This window comes from Nylanderia fulva, unplaced genomic scaffold, assembly GCF_048542155.1.
Source record: "Nylanderia fulva isolate GAGA-0341 unplaced genomic scaffold, ASM4854215v1 Scaffold82, whole genome shotgun sequence".
NCBI classification, from domain to species: domain Eukaryota; kingdom Metazoa; phylum Arthropoda; class Insecta; order Hymenoptera; family Formicidae; genus Nylanderia; species Nylanderia fulva.
The window spans coordinates 359,309-380,379 of NW_028190939.1; the positions used below are offsets into that span (position 1 = coordinate 359,309).

At 41.4% G+C, this 21,071-nt stretch overlaps 3 protein-coding genes across 3 annotated transcripts; all 3 read left to right on the forward strand.

Annotated features, from left to right (window-relative positions):
* Nucleotides 1-1,904: 1,904 nt before the first annotated feature.
* Nucleotides 1,905-4,068, forward strand: LOC146719914 (uncharacterized). The gene is made up of 2 exons (XM_085489408.1): nucleotides 1,905-2,197; nucleotides 3,501-4,068. The coding sequence occupies exons 1-2, from the start codon at nucleotides 1,905-1,907 to the stop codon at nucleotides 4,066-4,068; spliced, it is 861 nt and encodes a 286-aa protein (XP_085345534.1).
* Nucleotides 4,069-10,179: 6,111 nt separating this feature from the next.
* LOC114944425 (uncharacterized) lies at nucleotides 10,180-11,157 on the forward strand. Its single transcript, XM_029320305.1, has one exon. It carries the CDS (start codon nucleotides 10,180-10,182, stop codon nucleotides 11,155-11,157), a length of 978 nt encoding a protein of 325 aa, XP_029176138.1.
* Nucleotides 11,158-13,712: 2,555 nt separating this feature from the next.
* Nucleotides 13,713-14,273, forward strand: LOC114944426 (uncharacterized). The gene has a single exon (XM_029320306.1). It carries the CDS (start codon nucleotides 13,713-13,715, stop codon nucleotides 14,271-14,273), a length of 561 nt encoding a protein of 186 aa, XP_029176139.1.
* The last annotated feature ends 6,798 nt before the right edge of the window (nucleotides 14,274-21,071 follow it).

The following is a 21,071-nucleotide window of genomic DNA, read 5'->3' on the forward strand; positions in this document are numbered from 1 at the left end:
CGGATCCCTGGTCGGCGGAGCGGCTGGCGTAGCAAAAGCGGTAAACGACAATAAAGCCGCGCAACGTCAGTTGCAAGAGATACTACGCCACAATCGCGCCATGGAAGGCCGCGGACTGTATCTCGCCCCTTACAAATATGGACGAGGAGCGAGGAAAAAAAACGTCAAAAAAACGTTAAAAATGCCGTAAGGTGTAACTACAAATGTGCAATTGCTACAACTTGCAAAACGTATGCACATTTCATATTTTAAAGGTGTATTTATGCGCAATAATTTACCGATAAATGGCGCGCGAGAAAATGAAAGCGGTAGCGTTAATCTGGACAGCACAGACGGTCCTGGCACTCATTGGGTGGCATATGCAAAAAAGGGAAATTGCGCAATCTATTTCGACAGTTTTGGCAATCTTCGGACCACCCGAGGAATTGGTGCGATATTTAAATGTGCCGAAATTGGAATACAATTACACCTCTTATCAAACGTATGATCAGAGTATCTGTGGACAGTTGTGCTTGCAGTTTCATCCGAGAGTTTAATTCGCCGCGAATTTAAAGACTGACATTGCGCTATTTAACTCAGTTTTGTCAACATGTCGCTAACACTAACATTGACTGAGAAGAGTAGCGTCCTCGCGGCGACCTACTTTCCGCCCATAGATTTGAGCGACTGCGGACTACGAGCTCGGTCTGACGGATTTTGAAACTTATCACACTATATCGAATGTGAATTCCTCGAATAATAAATTTTACTACGGCACAGACGACGCGGAAATTACGATTCCCTGAGGGATCGTACGAGCTGCAAGCGATACATGAATTTTTGAAACGAGCACTTTCCCGAAAACATAATGCTGTTAGCGATAAAGGTGTCGACGATGAAGATTACCCAATCGTGCTCCGCGCTAATTACAATACGATGAGAAGCGAGATCAAGTGTGCCTACAGAATAAACTTTAGCATGCCCAACAACATTGGATCGTTGCTGGGATTCTCGAATCGTATACTGCAACCGCGACAATGGCACAAATCGAACATGGCGATTAATATTATCAACGTGAACGTTATCCGCATAGAGTGTAACGTGACCGCGGGTGCATACAGCAACGATAAACTGGTTCACACGATACACGAATTTTCACCGAGGGTACCACTGTCACGTCCGGCCGTATAAATTTTTTCGTTTACTCCAAGTTCCTTAAACGCTATTTGAAAAGCGCGCCAAAGCCGGCCATGACGCTTAACTCCGCCTAGAAACTAAGCGTGGCGCTTCGTAGCGCCTAAGGATCTCCCACCACGGTGAGAGCCCCTACTTCGGAGAGTTCCCCCTCTCCAGGCCGCCGCAGGCCCGAGCCGCCGAAACGAAGGACCTCAGAGCAGTCCCGAATTTCGGCAGTTCTCTGCGCGACACCGAACAGTATAGTCGCACTCCTAAATTCTAACTCTAAGTCCAAATTCTAAATCCTAACTCTAATTCTAAAATTCTAACTCTAGATATAATATTCTAACTCTAAATTCTAAGTCTAAATCTAAATTCTAATTCTAAGTTTTAGTCTCGAATTTTGTACTACTATACGAATAAATCAGTGTATTCATGTGTGAAAACTAGTGTTCAGTATTCTTCAAAACTTCCACTCCCGTGATAAAATACGATAGAGCCTGTGATCAACATATTCAAGATACAATGGCAAATGCCACACGTGTTGTTGAGCGAGATTAAGAAGCTGTCGATGCTGCGCGCTCTGGAAAGCGGACGTTACCTCAGCATGGGTTTCCGCTCGTGGGATCTATACGAATTTCCGCTATTGCAGCGTACGACCAAGCATTCGTGGGCCATTAAGACCGCGACTCAACTGGAGAAGCCGCGATATGTAATTTTTGCTCTGCAGACAGGGCGTAAAAATAGTCATGTTCGAGGATACGAGTCGATTCGACGACTGTAAATTAACCAACGTGAAACTCTTTCTGAACTCGGAAAGTTATCCGTACGACGACATAAATCTGGATTTTGATAGAAACAGATGGTCGATTCTGTATGACACGTATGTGCGTTTCTGCAAAAATTATTACGGATACGAGTATTTCGAGCCGAGCCTCACCATCACACGGTTTTTACAAAACGGTCCGTTTGTGATTATCGATTGTTCTCGACAAAACGAATCGATCAAGAGCGCAACGGTGGATGTGAGATTAGAGTGGATGTGAGTTTGAGTGTAAGGAGAATATACCTAATAATACCACTGCGTACTGCCTCATCATGCACGATCGCGTGATCCAGTACAACCCGTTGACCAACGTTGTGCGCAAAATCACCTAAACATGTTTACACAACTACGCGTGTGAAAGAGGGGGAGGAGGATACATAATCAAGATGATGTGAGATGTCTGAAGGGTATCGTAATACCTCTCGACTGACTTCACATCGAAGAGATCATGTCCGCACCAACGTTTGTCGATCCTGCAAGGATTTATCCTGAATACAAACGATTTATCGTGAAAGGAAAGCGGCAATCCTGAGAAGAGGATATATCCTGTCGCACTATTTCTTCGCATGCCCTGTGCCATGGCAGCGTGCTTATAAAGTCGGAAAGGCGCCAGGCCTCGTGGAATAACTCAGCATCATCACAGCTTGCAATGGGAGGATGGAAATGTTCCATACGGCATGGCTCAGCGCTTGATTACGACAGCTATCATTGGTATAAATGAAGCAAGACGAGGAGGACGAGGAGTCCTCTCTCGTGTATGTAAAAGGACTCAAAAAGCGAGAATGGCTGGCCGAAATAATGGACGATGCAAGCAGCGGTTTCACCATTGAGACCTTGGATGCCATATATGAAGATGTACCTGCATTAAATAAGTTAGATCCCACATATACTCTACGGTGTAATAAACATGTAAAAAATTGCGCGTTACAAAATGTATTTAAATTATTTAATTGGTGGTCGGCCGCAAAATCCAGGCTTGGATTCGACGATCATCCGTTTTTTGAATAAACATATTGTTTACATACTATTTTCTTTGTTATTTCTCTCCCTCACCAGATATATATTTCTAAGAAATCTTTTCTCCTAATATTTTAAATATTTCTCTTTGTTCCCCTCCAGATATATATTTCTAAGAATTCCTTTCTCCTAATATTTAATTTTTTATCCCCACTATTTTTAAATATTTTTCTTTATTCTCCCTCCAGATATATATTTCTAAGAATTTCCTTCTCCTAATATTTTAAAAATGAGTGTTACTCGATTATTAGTACTTTTATACGATCAGTCTTTCGTCGACTGTTCTGACTCGTGGTTCACTTTTTAATACCCTCGAGAAAAATATTCTGCACAAAAAAAAGCAGCAGCATGAATTACTACATGCCGAGACGCGATGAAACGTGCGAGAAGAAATGCGACGAGTAAGTATAACTTTTTCTATTTTATATTTTTTCTATTTTTCTATTTTTTAGTATAATTTTTTTTCCTAATTAGTTTTAATTTCTTTTTTCTAATATTACAGCGTTTCGCTGGAGTCTCGTGCGGTTCGTATACTAGGAAGACGATACGCATTGACGGCCACGGAATTCAAATTCTTCGAAATCGGCATCAGAGTGGATCCGCCGAGTTACGTGGAGATCGCCATAGGAGATTATTGGGGAAAACAGCTAATACTATCTCTTGAAACGTGGAAAGGACTCTACGAGCAACGTCACGCTATTCACAATTATCTGAACAATGACTCTCCCAGCAACGATGTGTATAACTTCATAAGTGTCGGGCCGCTAACAGTACGTTTTCACAAGATAAACGACACCAAGCTCATAAGTCTCGAATCGGCGAACGTGCGCATGATGATGGTCGAATCGACGTTACGTCGTATGTTCGAGCTCGATTCATGCATCGAAATAATGTTCGATCGATTGACGAGGCTCATCGCAACGGTCGATATCAAACATACGCAATTCTCCAATATTGCATCCACTGTAACGAATGCGAGAGAATTGCCGAATGCGATACGCGCTAGCAACGCCTTCGACATGCACCAACTTGTTGATTGCGAGCTGGTAGCTTTAGTTTTTAATATGTAATAAAACTTTATATATAATTATGTATTAAATATAAGACAAATAAATACTTATATGTATATATCATGGTGTACTTTATTTGCGCGCCACCCGTTACATACTTTGCGCGAGATAATTATCTTGTCAAGGACATTGAAGCCTGCTTTCAGCGAGAAAAAATCGATATTATTATCTTACGAGATAAGACGGGCCGCATCCATGCTGCGGCAGAATCGGTAATTTTATCTTACAAGGCGCACGCGACATTAAGAGACAGAAGACGCACGCATTCGAGAGAGAAGACGCAGCGCGCGAGAGTAAGAGAGACGCACGCATTCGAGAGAGAAGACGCAGCGCGCGGCGGTATACGCGCTCTCCCGTCGGAGCGAGAGAGAGGTAGCGCGCGGCTCGGGATTCAGCGGCGAGAGCGATGCTGTGGCGAGAGAAAGGCAACGCGCGGCTCAGGATTCAACGGCGAGAGCGATGCTGTGGCGAGAGAGTCGACGGCTCGCGGCGAGAGAGTCGGTGGCTCGCGGCGAGAGAGAGATCCAAGCCTGGATGCGGTGGGAGAGGGATGCTGTGGCGAGAGGAGGAAAAACATTTTTTATTTTAATAAAATATATATTTTATTCAATTTTTTTTTTTTTTTTTCATTATTTTTTAAATTATTTTTTGGACATTTCTTTTCATTATTTTTTTATACATATTTTTTTTTTAATTTTTGTACATTATTTTTTTATACATATTTTTTTATTTTTTGTACATTATTTTTTTATACATATTTTTTATAATTTTTGTACATTATTTTATTATAATTTTTGTACATTATTTTTTATAAGGATATCGAGGGAGGAAAACAGTTTTAAATTAATAAAATTTTGGTATATTAATAAAATATATATCTTTATTCTTAATTATTACATTACCGCCGGCATTGGCATTACCCGAGGTAGTACCACGTGAAGGTTGCCGGTCGGATTTACACCTCTGTCACGTCCGGCTTCATTACTATGTCCGGGTATGTAAATTTTTTTCCATCTATAAGAAATAAATCCTAAAACTATCAAACATCATTTGAAAAGCGCGCCAAAGCCGGCCATGACGCTTAACTCCGCCTAGAAACTAAGCGTGGCGCTTCGTAGCGCCTAAGGGTCTCCCCCATCGGTCCTCAATATATATCTCGTTCAGCCCTTTGTGCTTCACATGCGATCGAACTTATCTCAGAAAGAAAGATGATCGGTCATAAAAGAGCAGCCGCTGCAGCAGTTGATTATTGTTTTGTTTACACCTCGTGAAAATGTCTTGACACATTCACTACAATCCTCTCTTTCACGCGTGATAAAACTTATCTCATAAACACTGCTATACTCTTCGCATATATTGTACACTTATTTAATCAGACAAATAAATAGGTTGCAACAAGTAATCTGACGATGACGATGACGACGATGGCGGTGGTGACGGTTCTCTCCTATCTGACTCCTCTATTTCTTGGTCCGAATCATAATCAGATGATTGTGTTTTGCATGATACCGGTGAAGGCATATCCATGTCGGCAAAATAAAGGTTGTCCACAGTGAAATATTCTGCACAATTTTTGTAGCGACGCTGATAACATGCGACTCGCTTGTGTCGTTTAGACGATCTGGTGCATTTGGATAACCCACCAGTCACTCTTAAAATGTCTTCGTGAATTTCTAGAAAATCGGCAACATCTCTTGTACGCGGTTTTTGCACACCAAGTTCGCGATTTCTTACGAATTGCACAACCGAAGTCACCGCTTCACGTTTAAAATGAAACGGGTCATCTTTTTTTTTATCATAATAGCATTCATCGAGATGTCTATACCATCTCTCAACATTCTCAAAACACCTCGAATGATCTTTTACCGCGTTCTCCATTTTTGTAAAAAATTCACTTGTACTGCATAGAAATAACTACTTTAATTGCACACTAAATTTTTTTCTCACAGCTATTTTTCCTTGAAGAAAGCATGCGCTCGCCAGTGGTACTATGGCCCGGCAGCGGCATCGATTCTCATTATATATCCCAATCAACCCTTTGTTCGTCAACGTACGAACGAGAAAAATTTAGATGATGTAAATTTTCGGCGCTTGTTTTGTTTATAAATTCCTGCAGCCGCTGGTTATCGGCGCTGGTATTTCTTCCTAAGATAAACAATAAAGAACCGCCGCTTATTGGGGAGGTACCGCGAGGGTGATATACAATCCCATGCAAATACATGTCGCAGGCCGCAAGCGGCGAGGTTGCAGGCAGCGAGGTCGCAAGCGGCGAGGTTGCAGGCAGCAACTTGTTCGCCCTGAAACTTTACCCGCTGATATTTCTTAGAAATATACGTATAGATCATGTATCAACCCCCTTGATTGTCGGCGTATGCCAAGCGGTGGCCTTTCTTAAAATTTGATTATCTTTGATTTTCAGAGAACTGATTGTCGGCGTTCGGATCCAAGCGGCAGCCCTTCTTAGAATTTAATTATATTTCTTAGAAATATACTGATAACGTATGGGGGAAGAAACGCAACCCCCTTGATTGTCGGCGTATGCCAAGCGGTGGCCCTTCTTAAAATTTGATTATATTTTTTAGAAATATACAGATAACGTATGAGGAGAAGAAACGCAACCCCCCCCCCCTGTAGGCCCCTCGCCTCCTGGCCGAATTTCTTAGACTTTATTTTTCCCCAGCAAGATCGTCCACGTCCTTCGTGGCCAATATTTTACAGCCCATTGTTTGCCACTTTTATTGCCTTCCTCGACAATCTCCTCATAAATCACGTACTTTCCTCTCGGCATGGCTTCCGAAATAATACATAAAAACAATAAAAATAAAACGCGTTCCTCATTATATATATTTTCGCGCCGCTAAGTCTCTCGGGGTTCGCGTTTGCTCTCTCTCTCTCTCTCTTTCTCTCGCTCTCTTGGCGCGGCCGCTCGGCTTTTTGGTTCCGCGTCGGGGAATGCACGTGCGTCGGGACAACCACGTCACAGTATATACTGACATATGTACGTGCTTTTGAATAGTTATAAGTATTAAATAGTTAAAATTAATGATGACTAAACAAACCAAGAAAGACGATGACATTTCTCTTTTTTATGCGTCCATTCACTATAACTCATTTTCACGATACCATCCTTTGCCTTTTTGATCATGTCATTGTGTCCTGAAAATATATTTAAAAAGTGATAATTACTATTAGAAGATTCAAACGATTAATGAATCAATAATAACAAAGAATCGCAGCAAGAAGTTAGTGTTATAATAAATAATTTATTATATAAAAACAGTTCAGACGTTAATCTCTTTCAGATTATCCTCTGTGCAGACTATTAGTATAATCCCATTAAAAGAGACATCACAGATGTAGAAAAAAGCGCTAAGTTATTTGTTTTTCGCTAGCAAAAATAGTTCTTTACAATAATCAAAAATATTATCTTCTCAAAAATTGTTTATAATCAAAATAATTCTTTGCAAAGAATAATCACCATCAAAAATATTTTCTTAAAAATTATATTTATAAATTATATTTTATTTTTTTAAATAATACTAGAAAAAAGTAAAAATATTAACATCAAAAAGTAGTGAAATAAAAAAATTGCGTTAAATAATTATATAGTATTAATAATACGAGAAAAAAGCTTAAAATATTAGCATCAAAAAGTAGTGAAATCAAAAAGTTGCACTAATTGTAAGTAAATAACAACTTAATATACATATAATATTTAAATGAATTTTCCATAATGATACAAATGTATAATTATTGCTTTATTTTAAAATGTTTATAATATATACAGGGTGTCCCATAATTCGCGAACCACCTTTCATGGGCAGATAGAGCGTGTTAAACTGAATAGAAAAGTCCTGTATCATTTTGCGATATTCGCAATAATTATTGAGTTATTTATTAAAATATCTGTATATAGTATAATATAATATAGTATAATTAATAATATAATATAGTATATATAGTATAGTATAATTAAAATATCTATATATAGTATAATAAAATAAATTTACTAAAATATATATATTTATTTGTTTCTCTTTAAATTTAAACAACATGAATAATTATGTAATTAACTTAAACTTAAATATATATATACATTGTAAAATTATATATTTTTTATAAAATATTTAGATAAATACGTATATATAATATATAATACAATAAATTTGTATGGTAGAAACTTTTGCGGTTCAAGAGTCCCACCGATCTTTTGTTTTTCGTTTTCGTGATTAGGTATTTCGAGTTTGTAGAAAAATAAAATTACACTTTTGATGGGAAAAAGCCTGTGCGGCATAAAAAACCCATTTTATTTTGAAATGTATTGTATGTGTATCGTATAAGGATGTCGCTTGCTTTTCGTGCTCGGCACGAAGATCGGCCTGCACGATCCGTTGTAATACACGCATTCACTCTGGAATTTTGCGAGCGATTAACACATAATACAAGAAACGCACAAATCAGATCACGCAATGACATATAAAACGTATACAAGAAACGTATAATATCAGATCACGCAATTATTGCTACACAAAGAAAGAACGATTCGCACGTGTGCACACGTTGGAAGCTACTTCTCGAATGAATCCTGTACGCACAAGACACACACATTGTTGCGCTGTGGCGCGATAATTTTTTGATTGGCGCTGTCGTACTAGCGGCCGAGAGAGCTTTTTATCTATGCGCTCATTAATTACCGACCGTCGTATATTAGTACAGAACGAAACTCAAATAAACTAAATATTAAGAATAACGAATATTCATTGTCTCAAACGGGAAAAACTAAATTAAACTTAATCATTAGACTCGTGAATATTTCGCATAAATATATTCGCCATTCACCAAACAAAATTATTTATCTCTAAATAATGATTTAATTCAAATATATTTAAACGTATATTCAAAAATAGTAATATAAGGTAACAAAAAATGGTAACAAAAAATTAAATTTAGAAAATTAAAGATTTAAAGTTAAATAAAAATTTTAAATTTAAATTAAAAAATAAAAGTAAAAAAATGTAATGTACAAAAAATATTTAGCGCTGTTTTTGTATTGTAGCTCTTTGACTGCGAAACATACTTAAAAATGATAATCAGTAACAAAATGTGTATATACAGGATATATCAGAAATCACATCCTATCTTTGGAGAGTGAATCGATGAAGTCAAATTAAGTCGAAGTTAAAGAATCGTGAAATTACATTCGAATCTTCTTTATAATAGTATATTAGCTAACAAATGCGGGGGATCGTAAATCGGCCAAGAGTGCGGAAGTTTGGCGCATAAGACAAAGCCGAGTGTGACAATCCGCACGATCGGCCGATTTACGACCCGCACATGTTGGCTACGATATTTTGTGTGACCGGTGCGTGGAAAGAGAGCCCTTTCTAAAATCCCATCATGTGCGGAAAGGGCGACTTTCCGCGCGCCGATTGCACAAAAAAATTTATAATAAAAATAATGCGCTTTAAATATTTATCTTGAAATTCTGATTGCGATCAGGGAGACATTGCAGATGCTTTAAGACATGTATTAGGATTGTGGCGATAAATGCCACAAACATATTAAAGTACATATAATATAAAATTTACACGAAATAAAAATATATGACAAGCGACGAGTGTTAAGGATATCGCGACCGGTGACACAAAATAATAAATAAATAAATAAGCGTCTAGCATGACAAAGGTAGATTGTGATTTCCGAACAGAATAAAAAGCGAAAGTTCTTCATAATAATAGATAGGCTAATCACCTAAAAATAAAAATAAAGTCGTGGAAAAATCGAGAGAAGCAAGACAATACGCGGCCTCGAAGGGCAGATAGATTTTGACTCGCGCTCGCGATACATGGTTTTCCTCGGTGGAGAGTTAAAGTCTGTATTTGATATAATCCGAATAAACGCAGTGAAAGACAATATAATTATAACACCTAATAACTATTCCGTCTTAACGATCCTCTCCCGATTCGCAATATTGTTAGAAAAATAATTATCGAGCTAAGCTACACGCTCGCCCAAAGTGGTGAAGCCCGACGTGATCAAGGTGACGCGAAGTGCTGTGGACATTGCCGCGAGTCGGATCTTGGAGAGTGCATTTTTTGAAAAAGTGACAGTATGGTGTTGACGCGTGACGATGGAGCTGCCCCTCCGTTAATACAAATCGAGCAGCCGAGACGAGATGCACTGCCTGTGCCAGGGACGCAACAAGCGGTTGAACGACCTAGCCTGTTCATGGCGGGCGCCGAGGTAAATCGCGTAGGCATGAGAATGCCGGAATTTACTTCCGGGGATCCGGAACTGTGGTTCAATATCATGGATCGGAGCTTCCAGGCCGCTGGAATTACTACGGACGCGACCAAGTTCGGTTACGTTCTTACGGCGATCGGTCCGCGACACGCGATGGAGGTACGCAACATAATAATGAACCCGCCAGCGGAACGCGCGTACGAAACTTTAAGATGCGAGCTCATAAAAAGACTGAGTTTATCGCAGGAGCACAAGACGCGACGGCTTCTGGAGCATGAGGAGATAGGCGACCGCAAACCGACACAATTTTTGCGGCACCTTCGAGGTCTCGCCGGTAATGTCGTCGGGGATGAAGTCCTGCGAACCATTTGGTTAAGTCGACTACCGGTTTATTTGCAGCCGCATCTCGTAACGCGCGTGGGAGATACGCTGGAGACGCTCGCGGATATGACGGACGCGATCGTGGAGGCAACGAGAGCGCCCGCGGTGCACTTCGCGGAAGCGGCTCGGCCGACGACGTTCGCGGGTGCCGACGGAAACGGAATAGCTGCACTGGAGGCGAGAATCAATGTGCAAATGACTCAGATGCGTATGGCCATGCAGCAAGAGTTCGCAGAACAAATGACCGGCTTGCGAAAATGCATTGAGGCGTTAGGAGAGCGAGAACCTCGCCGAAGCAACGGCGGTGGCCGTCGCGGGCGGGAGCGTTCGCGATCGCGCTCTCGAGTCCGTGGTCACGCGTCAAACGGTCTTTGTTATTACCATTGGAGATTCGGACCGGACGCACGAAGATGTGAGCTCCCGTGTGCCGGACAGCCGCAGGGAAACGCGATGGCCCGTCACTGATGGCGGCCGGTAATCAAGGCCAAGATTCGCGCCGTCTGTTCGTGACTGACCGCGACACGCGAATTAACTTCCTCGTGGATACAGGCGCAGACCTATGCGTTTTTCCTCGCAGGATGGTGCGTGGGCCGCGGCAGAAATCGACGTACGAGTTATCCGCAGCGAATGGAACGGTGATCCATACCTACGGAACCGAGACGTTGACGTTGAATCTCGGATTACGACGGAATTTTACGTGGCGATTTATACTCGCAGATGTGTCGAGGCCGATTATCGGCGCGGACTTTCTGTCCTATTACGGACTCCTGGTGGACTTGCGGAATCGTCGGCTAGTCGATCAGGCGACGGGACTCGTAGCCGGGGGACGTAGCGCACAGTGCGGAATGCCGACCGTACGAACGGTGACGGGAGTGACGCCGTATCACAAACTCTTAGCGTGTTATCCGGACATCGTACGACCTGACGGGCGCCCGAAAGAGGTGCGACATAACACGAAACATTTTATCGAGACAACCCCGGGGCCGCCGGTAGTGTGCAGACCGCGGAGACTTGCGCCGGATAAATTGACCGCGGCGCAAAAGGAGTTCCAAAAAATGATGGAGCTCGGAATCGTGAGACCGTCAAAGAGTAGTTGGGCGTCTCCGCTACATATGGTGCCGAAGAGAGGTGAAGAGTGGCGACCGTGCGGTGACTATCGCTTTTTAAATGCACGGACGATCCCGGATCGGTACCCGGTCCGGCATATTCAGGATTTCGCGATGGAATTAAGAGACAAACGAGTGTTCTCGACGATCGACTTAGTGCGTGCGTACCACCAGATACCGGTGGCGGAAAGTGACATTCCGAAGACCGCGATCACTACGCCGTTCGGCATGTTCGAGTTCCCGTTTATGTCGTTCGGATTGAGAAACGCTGCGCAGACTTTCCAGCGGTTCATCGACGAGGTCTTGCGCGGATTCGACTTTTGTTACGCGTACATTGACGACATTCTGATCGCGTCAACGACGGCCGAAGAGCATAGCGAACACCTTAAAATATTGTTCGAGCGTTTACAAACCTATGGCGTCGTGATTAATCCGGGAAAGTGCGTGTTCGGACAAGCGGAAGTCGAATTCCTCGGTTATGAAGTGAGCGGACACGGCACGCGACCATTGCCGGCGCGCGTACGGGCGATCGAGGAGTTCGAGGAGCCGAAGACGGCGAAAGAACTGAGGCGATATCTGGGCATGATTAATTTCTACCGGAGATGTCTGCCAAAAGCCGCGGAAATTCAGGCGCCGTTAAACGAGTTACTGCATGGCGATACTAAAGGAAAGACGCTTATCAAGTGGACGCCGGCAGCAAGACAGGCGTTCAAGGACGCAAAAAGTAGCTTGATGCAAGCTACCCTGATAGCGCACCCGAAGGTGAACACGGAGCTCGCCCTATTCACGGATGCATCGGACAGCAGCGTGGGAGCCGTACTACAGCAGCGAGCGGAAGAAGAATGGGAACCACTGGGCTTCTTCTCAAAAAAATTAAGTCCGACGGAAGCGAAATACAGCGCATTCGATCGGGAGCTTTTGGCGATCTATTTAGCCATCAAATATTTCCGCCACATGGTCGAGGCACGGACCTTTGCGATTTATACGGACCACAAACCTCTCACGTATGCATTTCATAGAAAGCCCGAAAAATGCACGCCGCGACAATTTCGGCATCTTGATTTTGTCGGGCAATTTACGACGGACGTACGACACGTGAGAGGAGAAGAGAACGTGGTGGCGGACACGTTATCGCGCATAGAGGAAGTGAAAACACCGCTGGATTACGAGGCACTCGCGAGATCGCAGGAGGACGATGCGGAGTGTAACGAATACATCGAGGGCACGAGCGGATTCAAATTGGAAAAAATAGAGATTCCAGGCGCAGGCACTGCGATATGGTGCGATACAATGACAAAAATTCCGAGACCATTCTTGACAAGGCCTTTTCGGAGGGCCGCATTCAATTTACTACACGGACTGGCACACCCGGGGATACGAGCGACGGTGAAGATGGTGACACAGCGTTACGTCTGGCCGTCAATAAAAAAGGATTGTAGTACATGGGCACGTGCATGCATCGAGTGCCAGCGAGCGAAAATTACACGCCACGTAAAATCACCGAGAGGCATTTTTGAGTTACCGAGTCAAAGATTTGAGCATGTGCACATGGACATTATTAATATGCCGATATCGGACGGAAACAAATATTGTTTGACCTGCATCGACCGATTCACGCGCTGGCCGGAGGCGTTTCCTATGGAGAACCAGGAGGCAGAGACAGTCGCAAGGACGTTCTACCACGGCTGGATAAGCAGATTCGGCGTGCCGTTGAGAATAACAACCGACCAGGGACGGCAATTCGAGGCGCACCTCTTCAAGGAGTTGAGCGGATTGTTAGGATCTAACCACCTGAGGACGACGGCCTATCACCCCCAAGCCAACGGCATGGTAGAACGATAGCACCGGCAATTGAAGGCATCGATCAAGTGCCATCAGAAGGACCGGTGGACGGATGTGCTGCCGACGGTTCTGATGGGCATAAGAGCGGCGTGGAAGGACGATCTGCAGGCGACGGCGGCCGAGCTGGTATATGGAAAGACGCTCAGACTGCCAGGACAATTTTTGAATAAGCAGCCCGGCGAGGAGAGAGACGCCAGCAATTTCGTGAAGGAGTTGCGACGTCATTTCGAGGAGGTCCGGCCGGTCGAGATCACGCAGCACGGAGAACGACGCCCGTTCGTATACAAGCAGCTGGGAACCACGGAGAGCGTGTTTGTTCGGCACGACGGGCCGAAAACACAATTGCAGATGCCATACGATGGGCCCTACACGGTGGTTCGACGCGGCGAAAAAACTTTTGTCATGCGCATGCACGGCAAAGAGCAAACAATATCCATCGACCGTTTAAAACCAGCATATTTGATTTCAGAAAAACAGGCTAACGAAGCGTCGCCGACGGCAAGGACTCCTGGAGACAGAGAAATGAGACTGGACCCGGAGCAGTCGAATAAGGCGCAGCCAGCAAGTGAAGGACGAGAGACACGAACGAGGAACGGTCGAAGGGTCCAATTTCCGGACCGATATATTATGTAACGCGGCGTGTCGGACAAAAATTTTTTAATTTATATTGTTATTTATTTATTTATTTTTTTTTATTATCTCTCCACGCGAGATTATACATTGACGCGGTGACTAATGACGACTCGAATCGACGAATAGGCGGTGATTAAATAATTGTGCAACAACACGCGGTAAAAAAAAAATTAGAAAACCACTAGAAGGGGGGTACTGTGGCGATAAATGCCACAAACATATTAAAGTACATATAATATAAAATTTACACGAAATAAAAATATATGACAAGCGACGAGTGTTAAGGATATCGCGACCGGTGACACAAAATAATAAATAAATAAATAAGCGTCTAGCATGACAAAGGTAGATTGTGATTTCCGAACAGAATAAAAAGCGAAAGTTCTTCATAATAATAGATAGGCTAATCACCTAAAAATAAAAATAAGGTCGTGGAAAAATCGAGAGAAGCAAGACAATACGCGGCTCGAAGGGCAGATAGATTTTGACTCGCGCTCGCGATACACGGTTTTCCTCGGTGGAGAGTTAAAGTCTGTATTTGATATAATCCGAATAAACGCAGTGAAAGACAATATAATTATAACACCTAATAACTATTCCGTCTTAACGATCCTCTCCCGATTCGCGATATTGTTAGAACAATAATTATCGAGCTAAGCTACACGCTCGTTCAAAGGATAAAGAAATTTTTACTCGTTTATATTTTGATTGATTAATTAAACACTTTGAAGCATTTTTCGCAGACCATAACTGTTACAGAAAATGACAAATTACTTGAATATTTTTTGTAATACTACTCTTACCATATATTTGTTAGTTATAATATTTTTATTGTAATCTCAACAATTACAAATTTCTAATTCAAATAAAATCTATAGAAATTTTTCAATTATTTAATTGAAAACTCTTTAAACTTTAAAGAAGGCTCAAACGTAATTTCGTTATTCTTTATATTTGACTCATTTTAACTTCATCAATTCATTCTTCAAAGGTGTAACATGACTTATGATACACTCCTTATGGAAATTTATGACTAGAATCACTTCGCAGGAAATTAATCACTTATTTCGATTACTTAAATTACAATTGTTGGGGATAATATTTGTTGGGGATTTATATTTTAATTTTGACATACGTTAATCGTTAATTTTTATTAATCGCAGCGCCTACATTTTAATTTCTTGCTTATTAATGACGAAACTTTTCGAGATCTGATTAAAATCAAAGATCATACCGAGGCGCACATTGGTTTGACATTTTTCCTACACATGATGGATTGAAACACGCGTTAACTGCTCATAAACTCTCGACTCTGAAGAACTAAAATTAATTTTTGACATTATATAAATTTTTTTATGATTTTATATTTTAATAATATACTGAAGAAGACCGCGTGCGGTCGAAACGTTTATTTTAGAATGACTGTATTTTTGCGTTAATTGTAATATTCAATGATTGTAACTTAATAATTTATCTATGAAATAAATATTATTTGATTGAACAGCTTGAATAATTGCTCGATAGTTGGCCTTGCATTTATCACTTTTTGTTACATAATTTTAATTCCCAAATTTCTATTATGTACATAATTTTAATTCATTGAATTTCTAATTTCTATTAAGTACATAATTTTAATTCACCGTATTTCTTTTATCTGTAGCGCTGTCTTCGTGTATGGAGCGTACTTATATCTAATAAGGTGCCGCACAGGAGAGGTGGTTCGCAGAGAGGGGATTCCGCCAATGACGAGTCGCTGGTGATTTTTCTGTTTTATATTTTCTTCTTATGTACACTATATACAGGTATATTTTGTAGTCTTTCTAGAGCCCTGAAAAGAGCCGATGACAAGGGCAATTGATTGATTGGTTGGCCCTGAAAAGGGCCGTTGATCTTCGACTGCTGTTCAGTCGGCCGCTACGACGGGCGTCGTTCTCTCCGGTTGGTCGTTATGACGGGCGTCGCTCCGTCCACTCGATTCGAGGCTCGGCTTTGGTGAGTTGCCGAGGTCCCCACTTGCGTAGAGCCGGTAGAGTCCCTGGCGAAGTGTAGCCCGACGTCTCTCCGTCGGATGGCAATATACCGATGTCTGTCCTCGAGGGTTTTTTGTCTCCCAGTCCGAGAGGTCGGACTGCGTGGCCTGGTCGACCGTAGGCGCCCGGCACTGCGTCCCCTGGCTGGTCTGTTCGGGACGGCACTGCGTGCTGCAGTGCACTCTGCTGGTCAGCGTCTGTGTGCAGGTCGGGATGCCCTGGTATGGCTGCGATGACGGCAGCGATAAGATGTGTCAAGATCCCGTCGGCGACGTGTAGCGCCGGATCCTGATGTCTCACGTTGCTAGGAGGTCCCTCTGGGGACGTGTGCGGCGGCAGCTCGATGGGATGCAGAACCCACTCCTGGAAATTCCAGGACACCCGTCGTTTTGTCCTCGGCGGTGTCCCTGGGATGTCTGCCGCAAGTGTTGCTCAGGTGAAGCGGACGGCAGCAACGGACGTGGATAGCCTTGTGGGTACCTGCTCGGCTCCAAAGTTCGGAGCGGTGTCCAAAAAGAATCACTGGCTCGCTTGGCTGTTTCAAAAGGCGACCTTTCAGTTTTTATGGCGCGAGCCGCGATTGATTCTCCGTTCGTCTTTATATACCCGTCCGCGGACATTCTACTCACGGGAAACGTCGCCGCGTAGCGGCGGGAGCGCGAAAAGCGCGCGCCAAATAGGGGCACTCTTTAGAGAATCCGGAGGGCTGCCGTGCATGAGGGACCTTCTCCGAGGCGCTCGCGCGTGTGCGCGGTGTGGATACGCCGTAGGGGTGTTATCACGCGGCGCTTATGTGGTGTTGAGACGCCATATATTTAAATAATTTTAATTTGCCCAATTTCTATTATGTATATAATTTTAATTTGTCGTATTTCTTTTATGCAAATAATTTTAATTTGCTGAATTTCTATATGTACATAATTTTATTCTTGAATTTTTATTATGTAATTTTAATTCTTGAATTTTGTAACGGCGTGGCCGTTACTAACGCCTCGCGGGCCGATCATCCGCCCGCCACTTGAGGCTATGGCGCCTAAGGCGCCCCTAAACACAAAAACATAAGTGATACACGGATCACCCTACCCCAGGGGCGCCCCACTACAACCCCCAGAGGCGCCCCACTACGACGCCGGCGTTACCCCCACCACAGCCTCGATGTAGAGTGGGGGAACCGCCGGCAGGGTATATAAGCCGGCTCGACGGATGAGCCGGCACCAGTCCTGTTCCGGACCTCCTAGCCAGGCAACGGGCTTCTCGTTGTTACGCCGGGTTTCTCGGTTTCTGGCCTCCTACCTTTAGTATCGGGCAACGGGTTTCTCGTTGTTACGCCGGGTTTCCCGATTTCCGGTCTCTTCCTGCTACACGCCGGGCAACGGGTTTCTCGTTGTTACGCCGGGTTTCCCGGTTTCCGGTCTCTTCCTGCTACACGCCGGGCAACGGGTTTCTCGTTGTTACGCCGGGTTTCCCGGTTTCCGGTCTCTTCCTGCTACACGCCGGGCAACGGGTTTTTCGTTGTTACGCCGGGTTTCCCGGTTTCCGGTCTCTTCCTGCTATACACCGGGTGACGGGTTTCTCGTCATTACGCCGGGTTTCCCGGTTTCCGATTTCTTCCTGCTATAAGCTATACGCCTCCGTACACCATATCACTAAATTATACCGGGTAATTTGTAAATCTTTTCCGGACACCGCTACAGGCTACACGCCTCCGCATTTTGTTTATACCGGGTAGTCAATAAGTTTCTCTATTTAAGGCTTTATGCCAACAAACATTTTGTTTATACCGAGTAGTCAATAAGTTTCTCTATTTAAGGCTTTATGCCAACAAACATTTTGTTTATACCGAGTAGTCAATAAGTTTCTCTATTTAGGCTTTATGCCAACAAACATTTTGTTTATTTGTTTCTTTTTGAATAAACCAAAGCATTGTTAATAAGGAATAAGCGAGTCTGAATCTCCCCCTTCCTCCCGAATCCTGGAACCGGCGAGCCGATCCGCGACGTCGGGAAAGGTGAACCGTTACAATTTTTATTATGTTTTAAATTTTGATTCGCCGAATTTTTACTATGTACAATACAGAAGTATTCTTGAATTTCTATTATGCGTTACAATTTCAATTCGTCAAATTTTTATTGTGTACATAAATTCAACTGGCCGAATTTCTATTACAATTTCAGTTATTTACATAATAGAAATACGACGAATTAAAATTATGAACATAATGGGAAATAAAAAAAAAATTATTTATATAAAAGAAATACGGCGAAAATTATGTTCATAATAAAAATTCAGCAAATTTAAATTATGTATATGTATAATAGAAATTCATATATTAAAGTTATGTACATAATTGAAATTCGGCGAATTAAAATTATATACACTCGCGGAGTAAAAAACTGTTTGGCGCGCGTGAAGCGCACGCTTGTGTTATTTAGTCTGAATAAATAGTTGCACATTTTCGACCAAAAAATAACTAAAAAATTTCATATCTCCGCAACTAATGAAGCTATCAAATTTGTTAAGATCTTATTTTACTCGGAAACAATCGCGCTTTTGATTTATATGGTCATTTTTTGAAAAATATGTTCCGGTTTATGAAATATTTCAAATTATTGTTTTCAAGGTTACGAAAATCGTGTTACGTCCGGTAAAGGATCCACAGTAGCGTCCTACGGATAATTTTCGCTATTGTTTTGATATTTTTGCTATTGTTTTGATATTTTCGCTATCTTTTTGATATCTTTTGATATATTTTTTGTTTTTTTTATAGATTGTTTTTAATTTAAAGACGAATGAAAGATATAACTTAGCGAGACGCTACCGCGTCTCCTGATAAATAAGTCGTCGATGTTAAAACAGAATCGGAATATAATATAAAATAACAAAATGCAAATTAATTATAAATATAAATTTAAAGACAGGCAAGAAAAGCGTTAGGATAACGCACTATCATCCGCGAGTTGGCTCTTATTGCCTGTCTTATATCTTTAAATTTATATTTATATTACAGAGCCTTGTTAAACTCTTAATTTATACACGCTGGCTTAAACGCGTTTGTTTATCAACATTATTACATATAGCAGAGAAAAGTATAGAATCGAAAGGATCTGAATAGCTCAGTTGGAAGAGCAGTCGCCCTGCAAGCGAAAGGTCTCAAGTTCGATTCCCGATTCAGCGACTTTCGGATCTATATTTTTCTCTTGCATTTACTTATTTCCGTAGGGGGATGAAAGGGTTATTGAAATTAAATCTCAAATATGAGATTATTTCATATTTTAAATCTTGGCCGTGACCAAGTAAAATTTGGTGCCTTGTGCACAGATACTTAATCCTAACGAAATATTTAGTTTCGCTAGGATAACGCACTGTCATCCGCGAGTTGGCTCTTATTGTCTGTGTTATATCTTTAAATTTATATTTATATTACAGAGCCTTGTTAAACTCTTAATTCAAATTAATTATGTCTTAAAATTGAAATAGCGTGAAATGTTAAAGTGTCCGATAGCTGTTGTATGTGTTCGATCAATACTGTGTTTGATCGGGAAATTTCTTTGTGTCCGATTGGTAATGTACGCAATTGGGATAATCCCCCCGCCGGTAGAAATGCCTACGGTAGAGTGTCTTGTTGTCAATCGGGACTGTGGTCAATCGGGACCGTTGTCATGACAATTGAAAAAGGGCCTGCTGCTTTACCCAACTGATGATTGTCAGGCGCAGCCTTCCAGCAAGTTACCGGGTGTTAGTCGGGTGGGAGGGGGGAGTCCTTGTTACACATACTTACATATATGTATGTATATTTTTGTGATTTTTTTGAGTTTGTAATATTTTCATTTTTTGAAAATTTTATAACTAAAATATTTTTGTTTTTTGTAATTTTTTAGCAATTTTTTATGATGAACTTAATGGATAGACTTTCTATGGTTGATTTATTTTACCCTTTAATATACATATATGTACTAATAAATGATTTATTGTAATATTGTTCTTAACTTTATTAGGCTTGCAGCTTAAGGCTCCTAGATCCTTGTCGCAGCTATGTTAAATTGTGACGTCAAAGGTAGGAAAGCACATGCTGAAAAATCCTAGATGCCATTTTTAAATGAAAAGATATTTCGATTATACATTATTTCAGATGGCTTTAGTACACTTTTAAAATACTTCGAAAATTATCCTTTTCTTTTGACAATCAACAACCGTAAAATGATCGTTATATCAAACTTTGTCATACGGAATGACTGACAAGGGACATGTCACAACTGTCCGGAACCGATTTGATTCTCCTTGAAATATGTTGTTAAATACACAAATCTAAAAGACACGTATTTTTTTATACGTGCGCAATTTGAGTTTTAAGGGGTGAAACACCCCTTTAAAGAATAACGGTATTTTTCTTTAGGATCAAATATCTGCTAAACTATAAGAGATATAAAGAAAAAACGTACAACAAATTTTAATGGCTTGAAGAGTACTTTAAAGTTATATGAACAAAAATTTTTTTTTTTTTTTTTTTTTTTAAAAAACCCTCACCACCTAATTTTTTTTTTCAAAATTAAAAATTTTGTTTTACCTAATTTAAAGCTTATTTTTTTCCAAATTCAACCATGTGTAATAAAGTTATGTTACGAAATATCATTTTCGAAAATTAATTATAAACGCTCCCGTATATACGCTCATCCGTGCTATGTGCGTAAGTAATTACCGTCGAACAATAAAATATATAAAAAATGTTTTTGTATAATTCTTATTTATGTTTTCTATGTATTTATAACTG

Coding starts and splice junctions, on each gene's coding strand:
- LOC114944426 (XM_029320306.1), top strand. CDS start 13,713: ATGGGCATAAGAGCGGCGTGGAAGGACGATCTGCAGGCGACGGCGGCC.
- LOC114944425 (XM_029320305.1), top strand. CDS start 10,180: ATGGTGTTGACGCGTGACGATGGAGCTGCCCCTCCGTTAATACAAATC.
- LOC146719914 (XM_085489408.1), top strand. CDS start 1,905: ATGTTCGAGGATACGAGTCGATTCGACGACTGTAAATTAACCAACGTG. Junction 2,198..3,500: donor GATGTGAGATTAGAGTGGAT/GTGAGTTTGAGT, acceptor CTAATATTACAG/CGTTTCGCTGGAGTCTCGTG.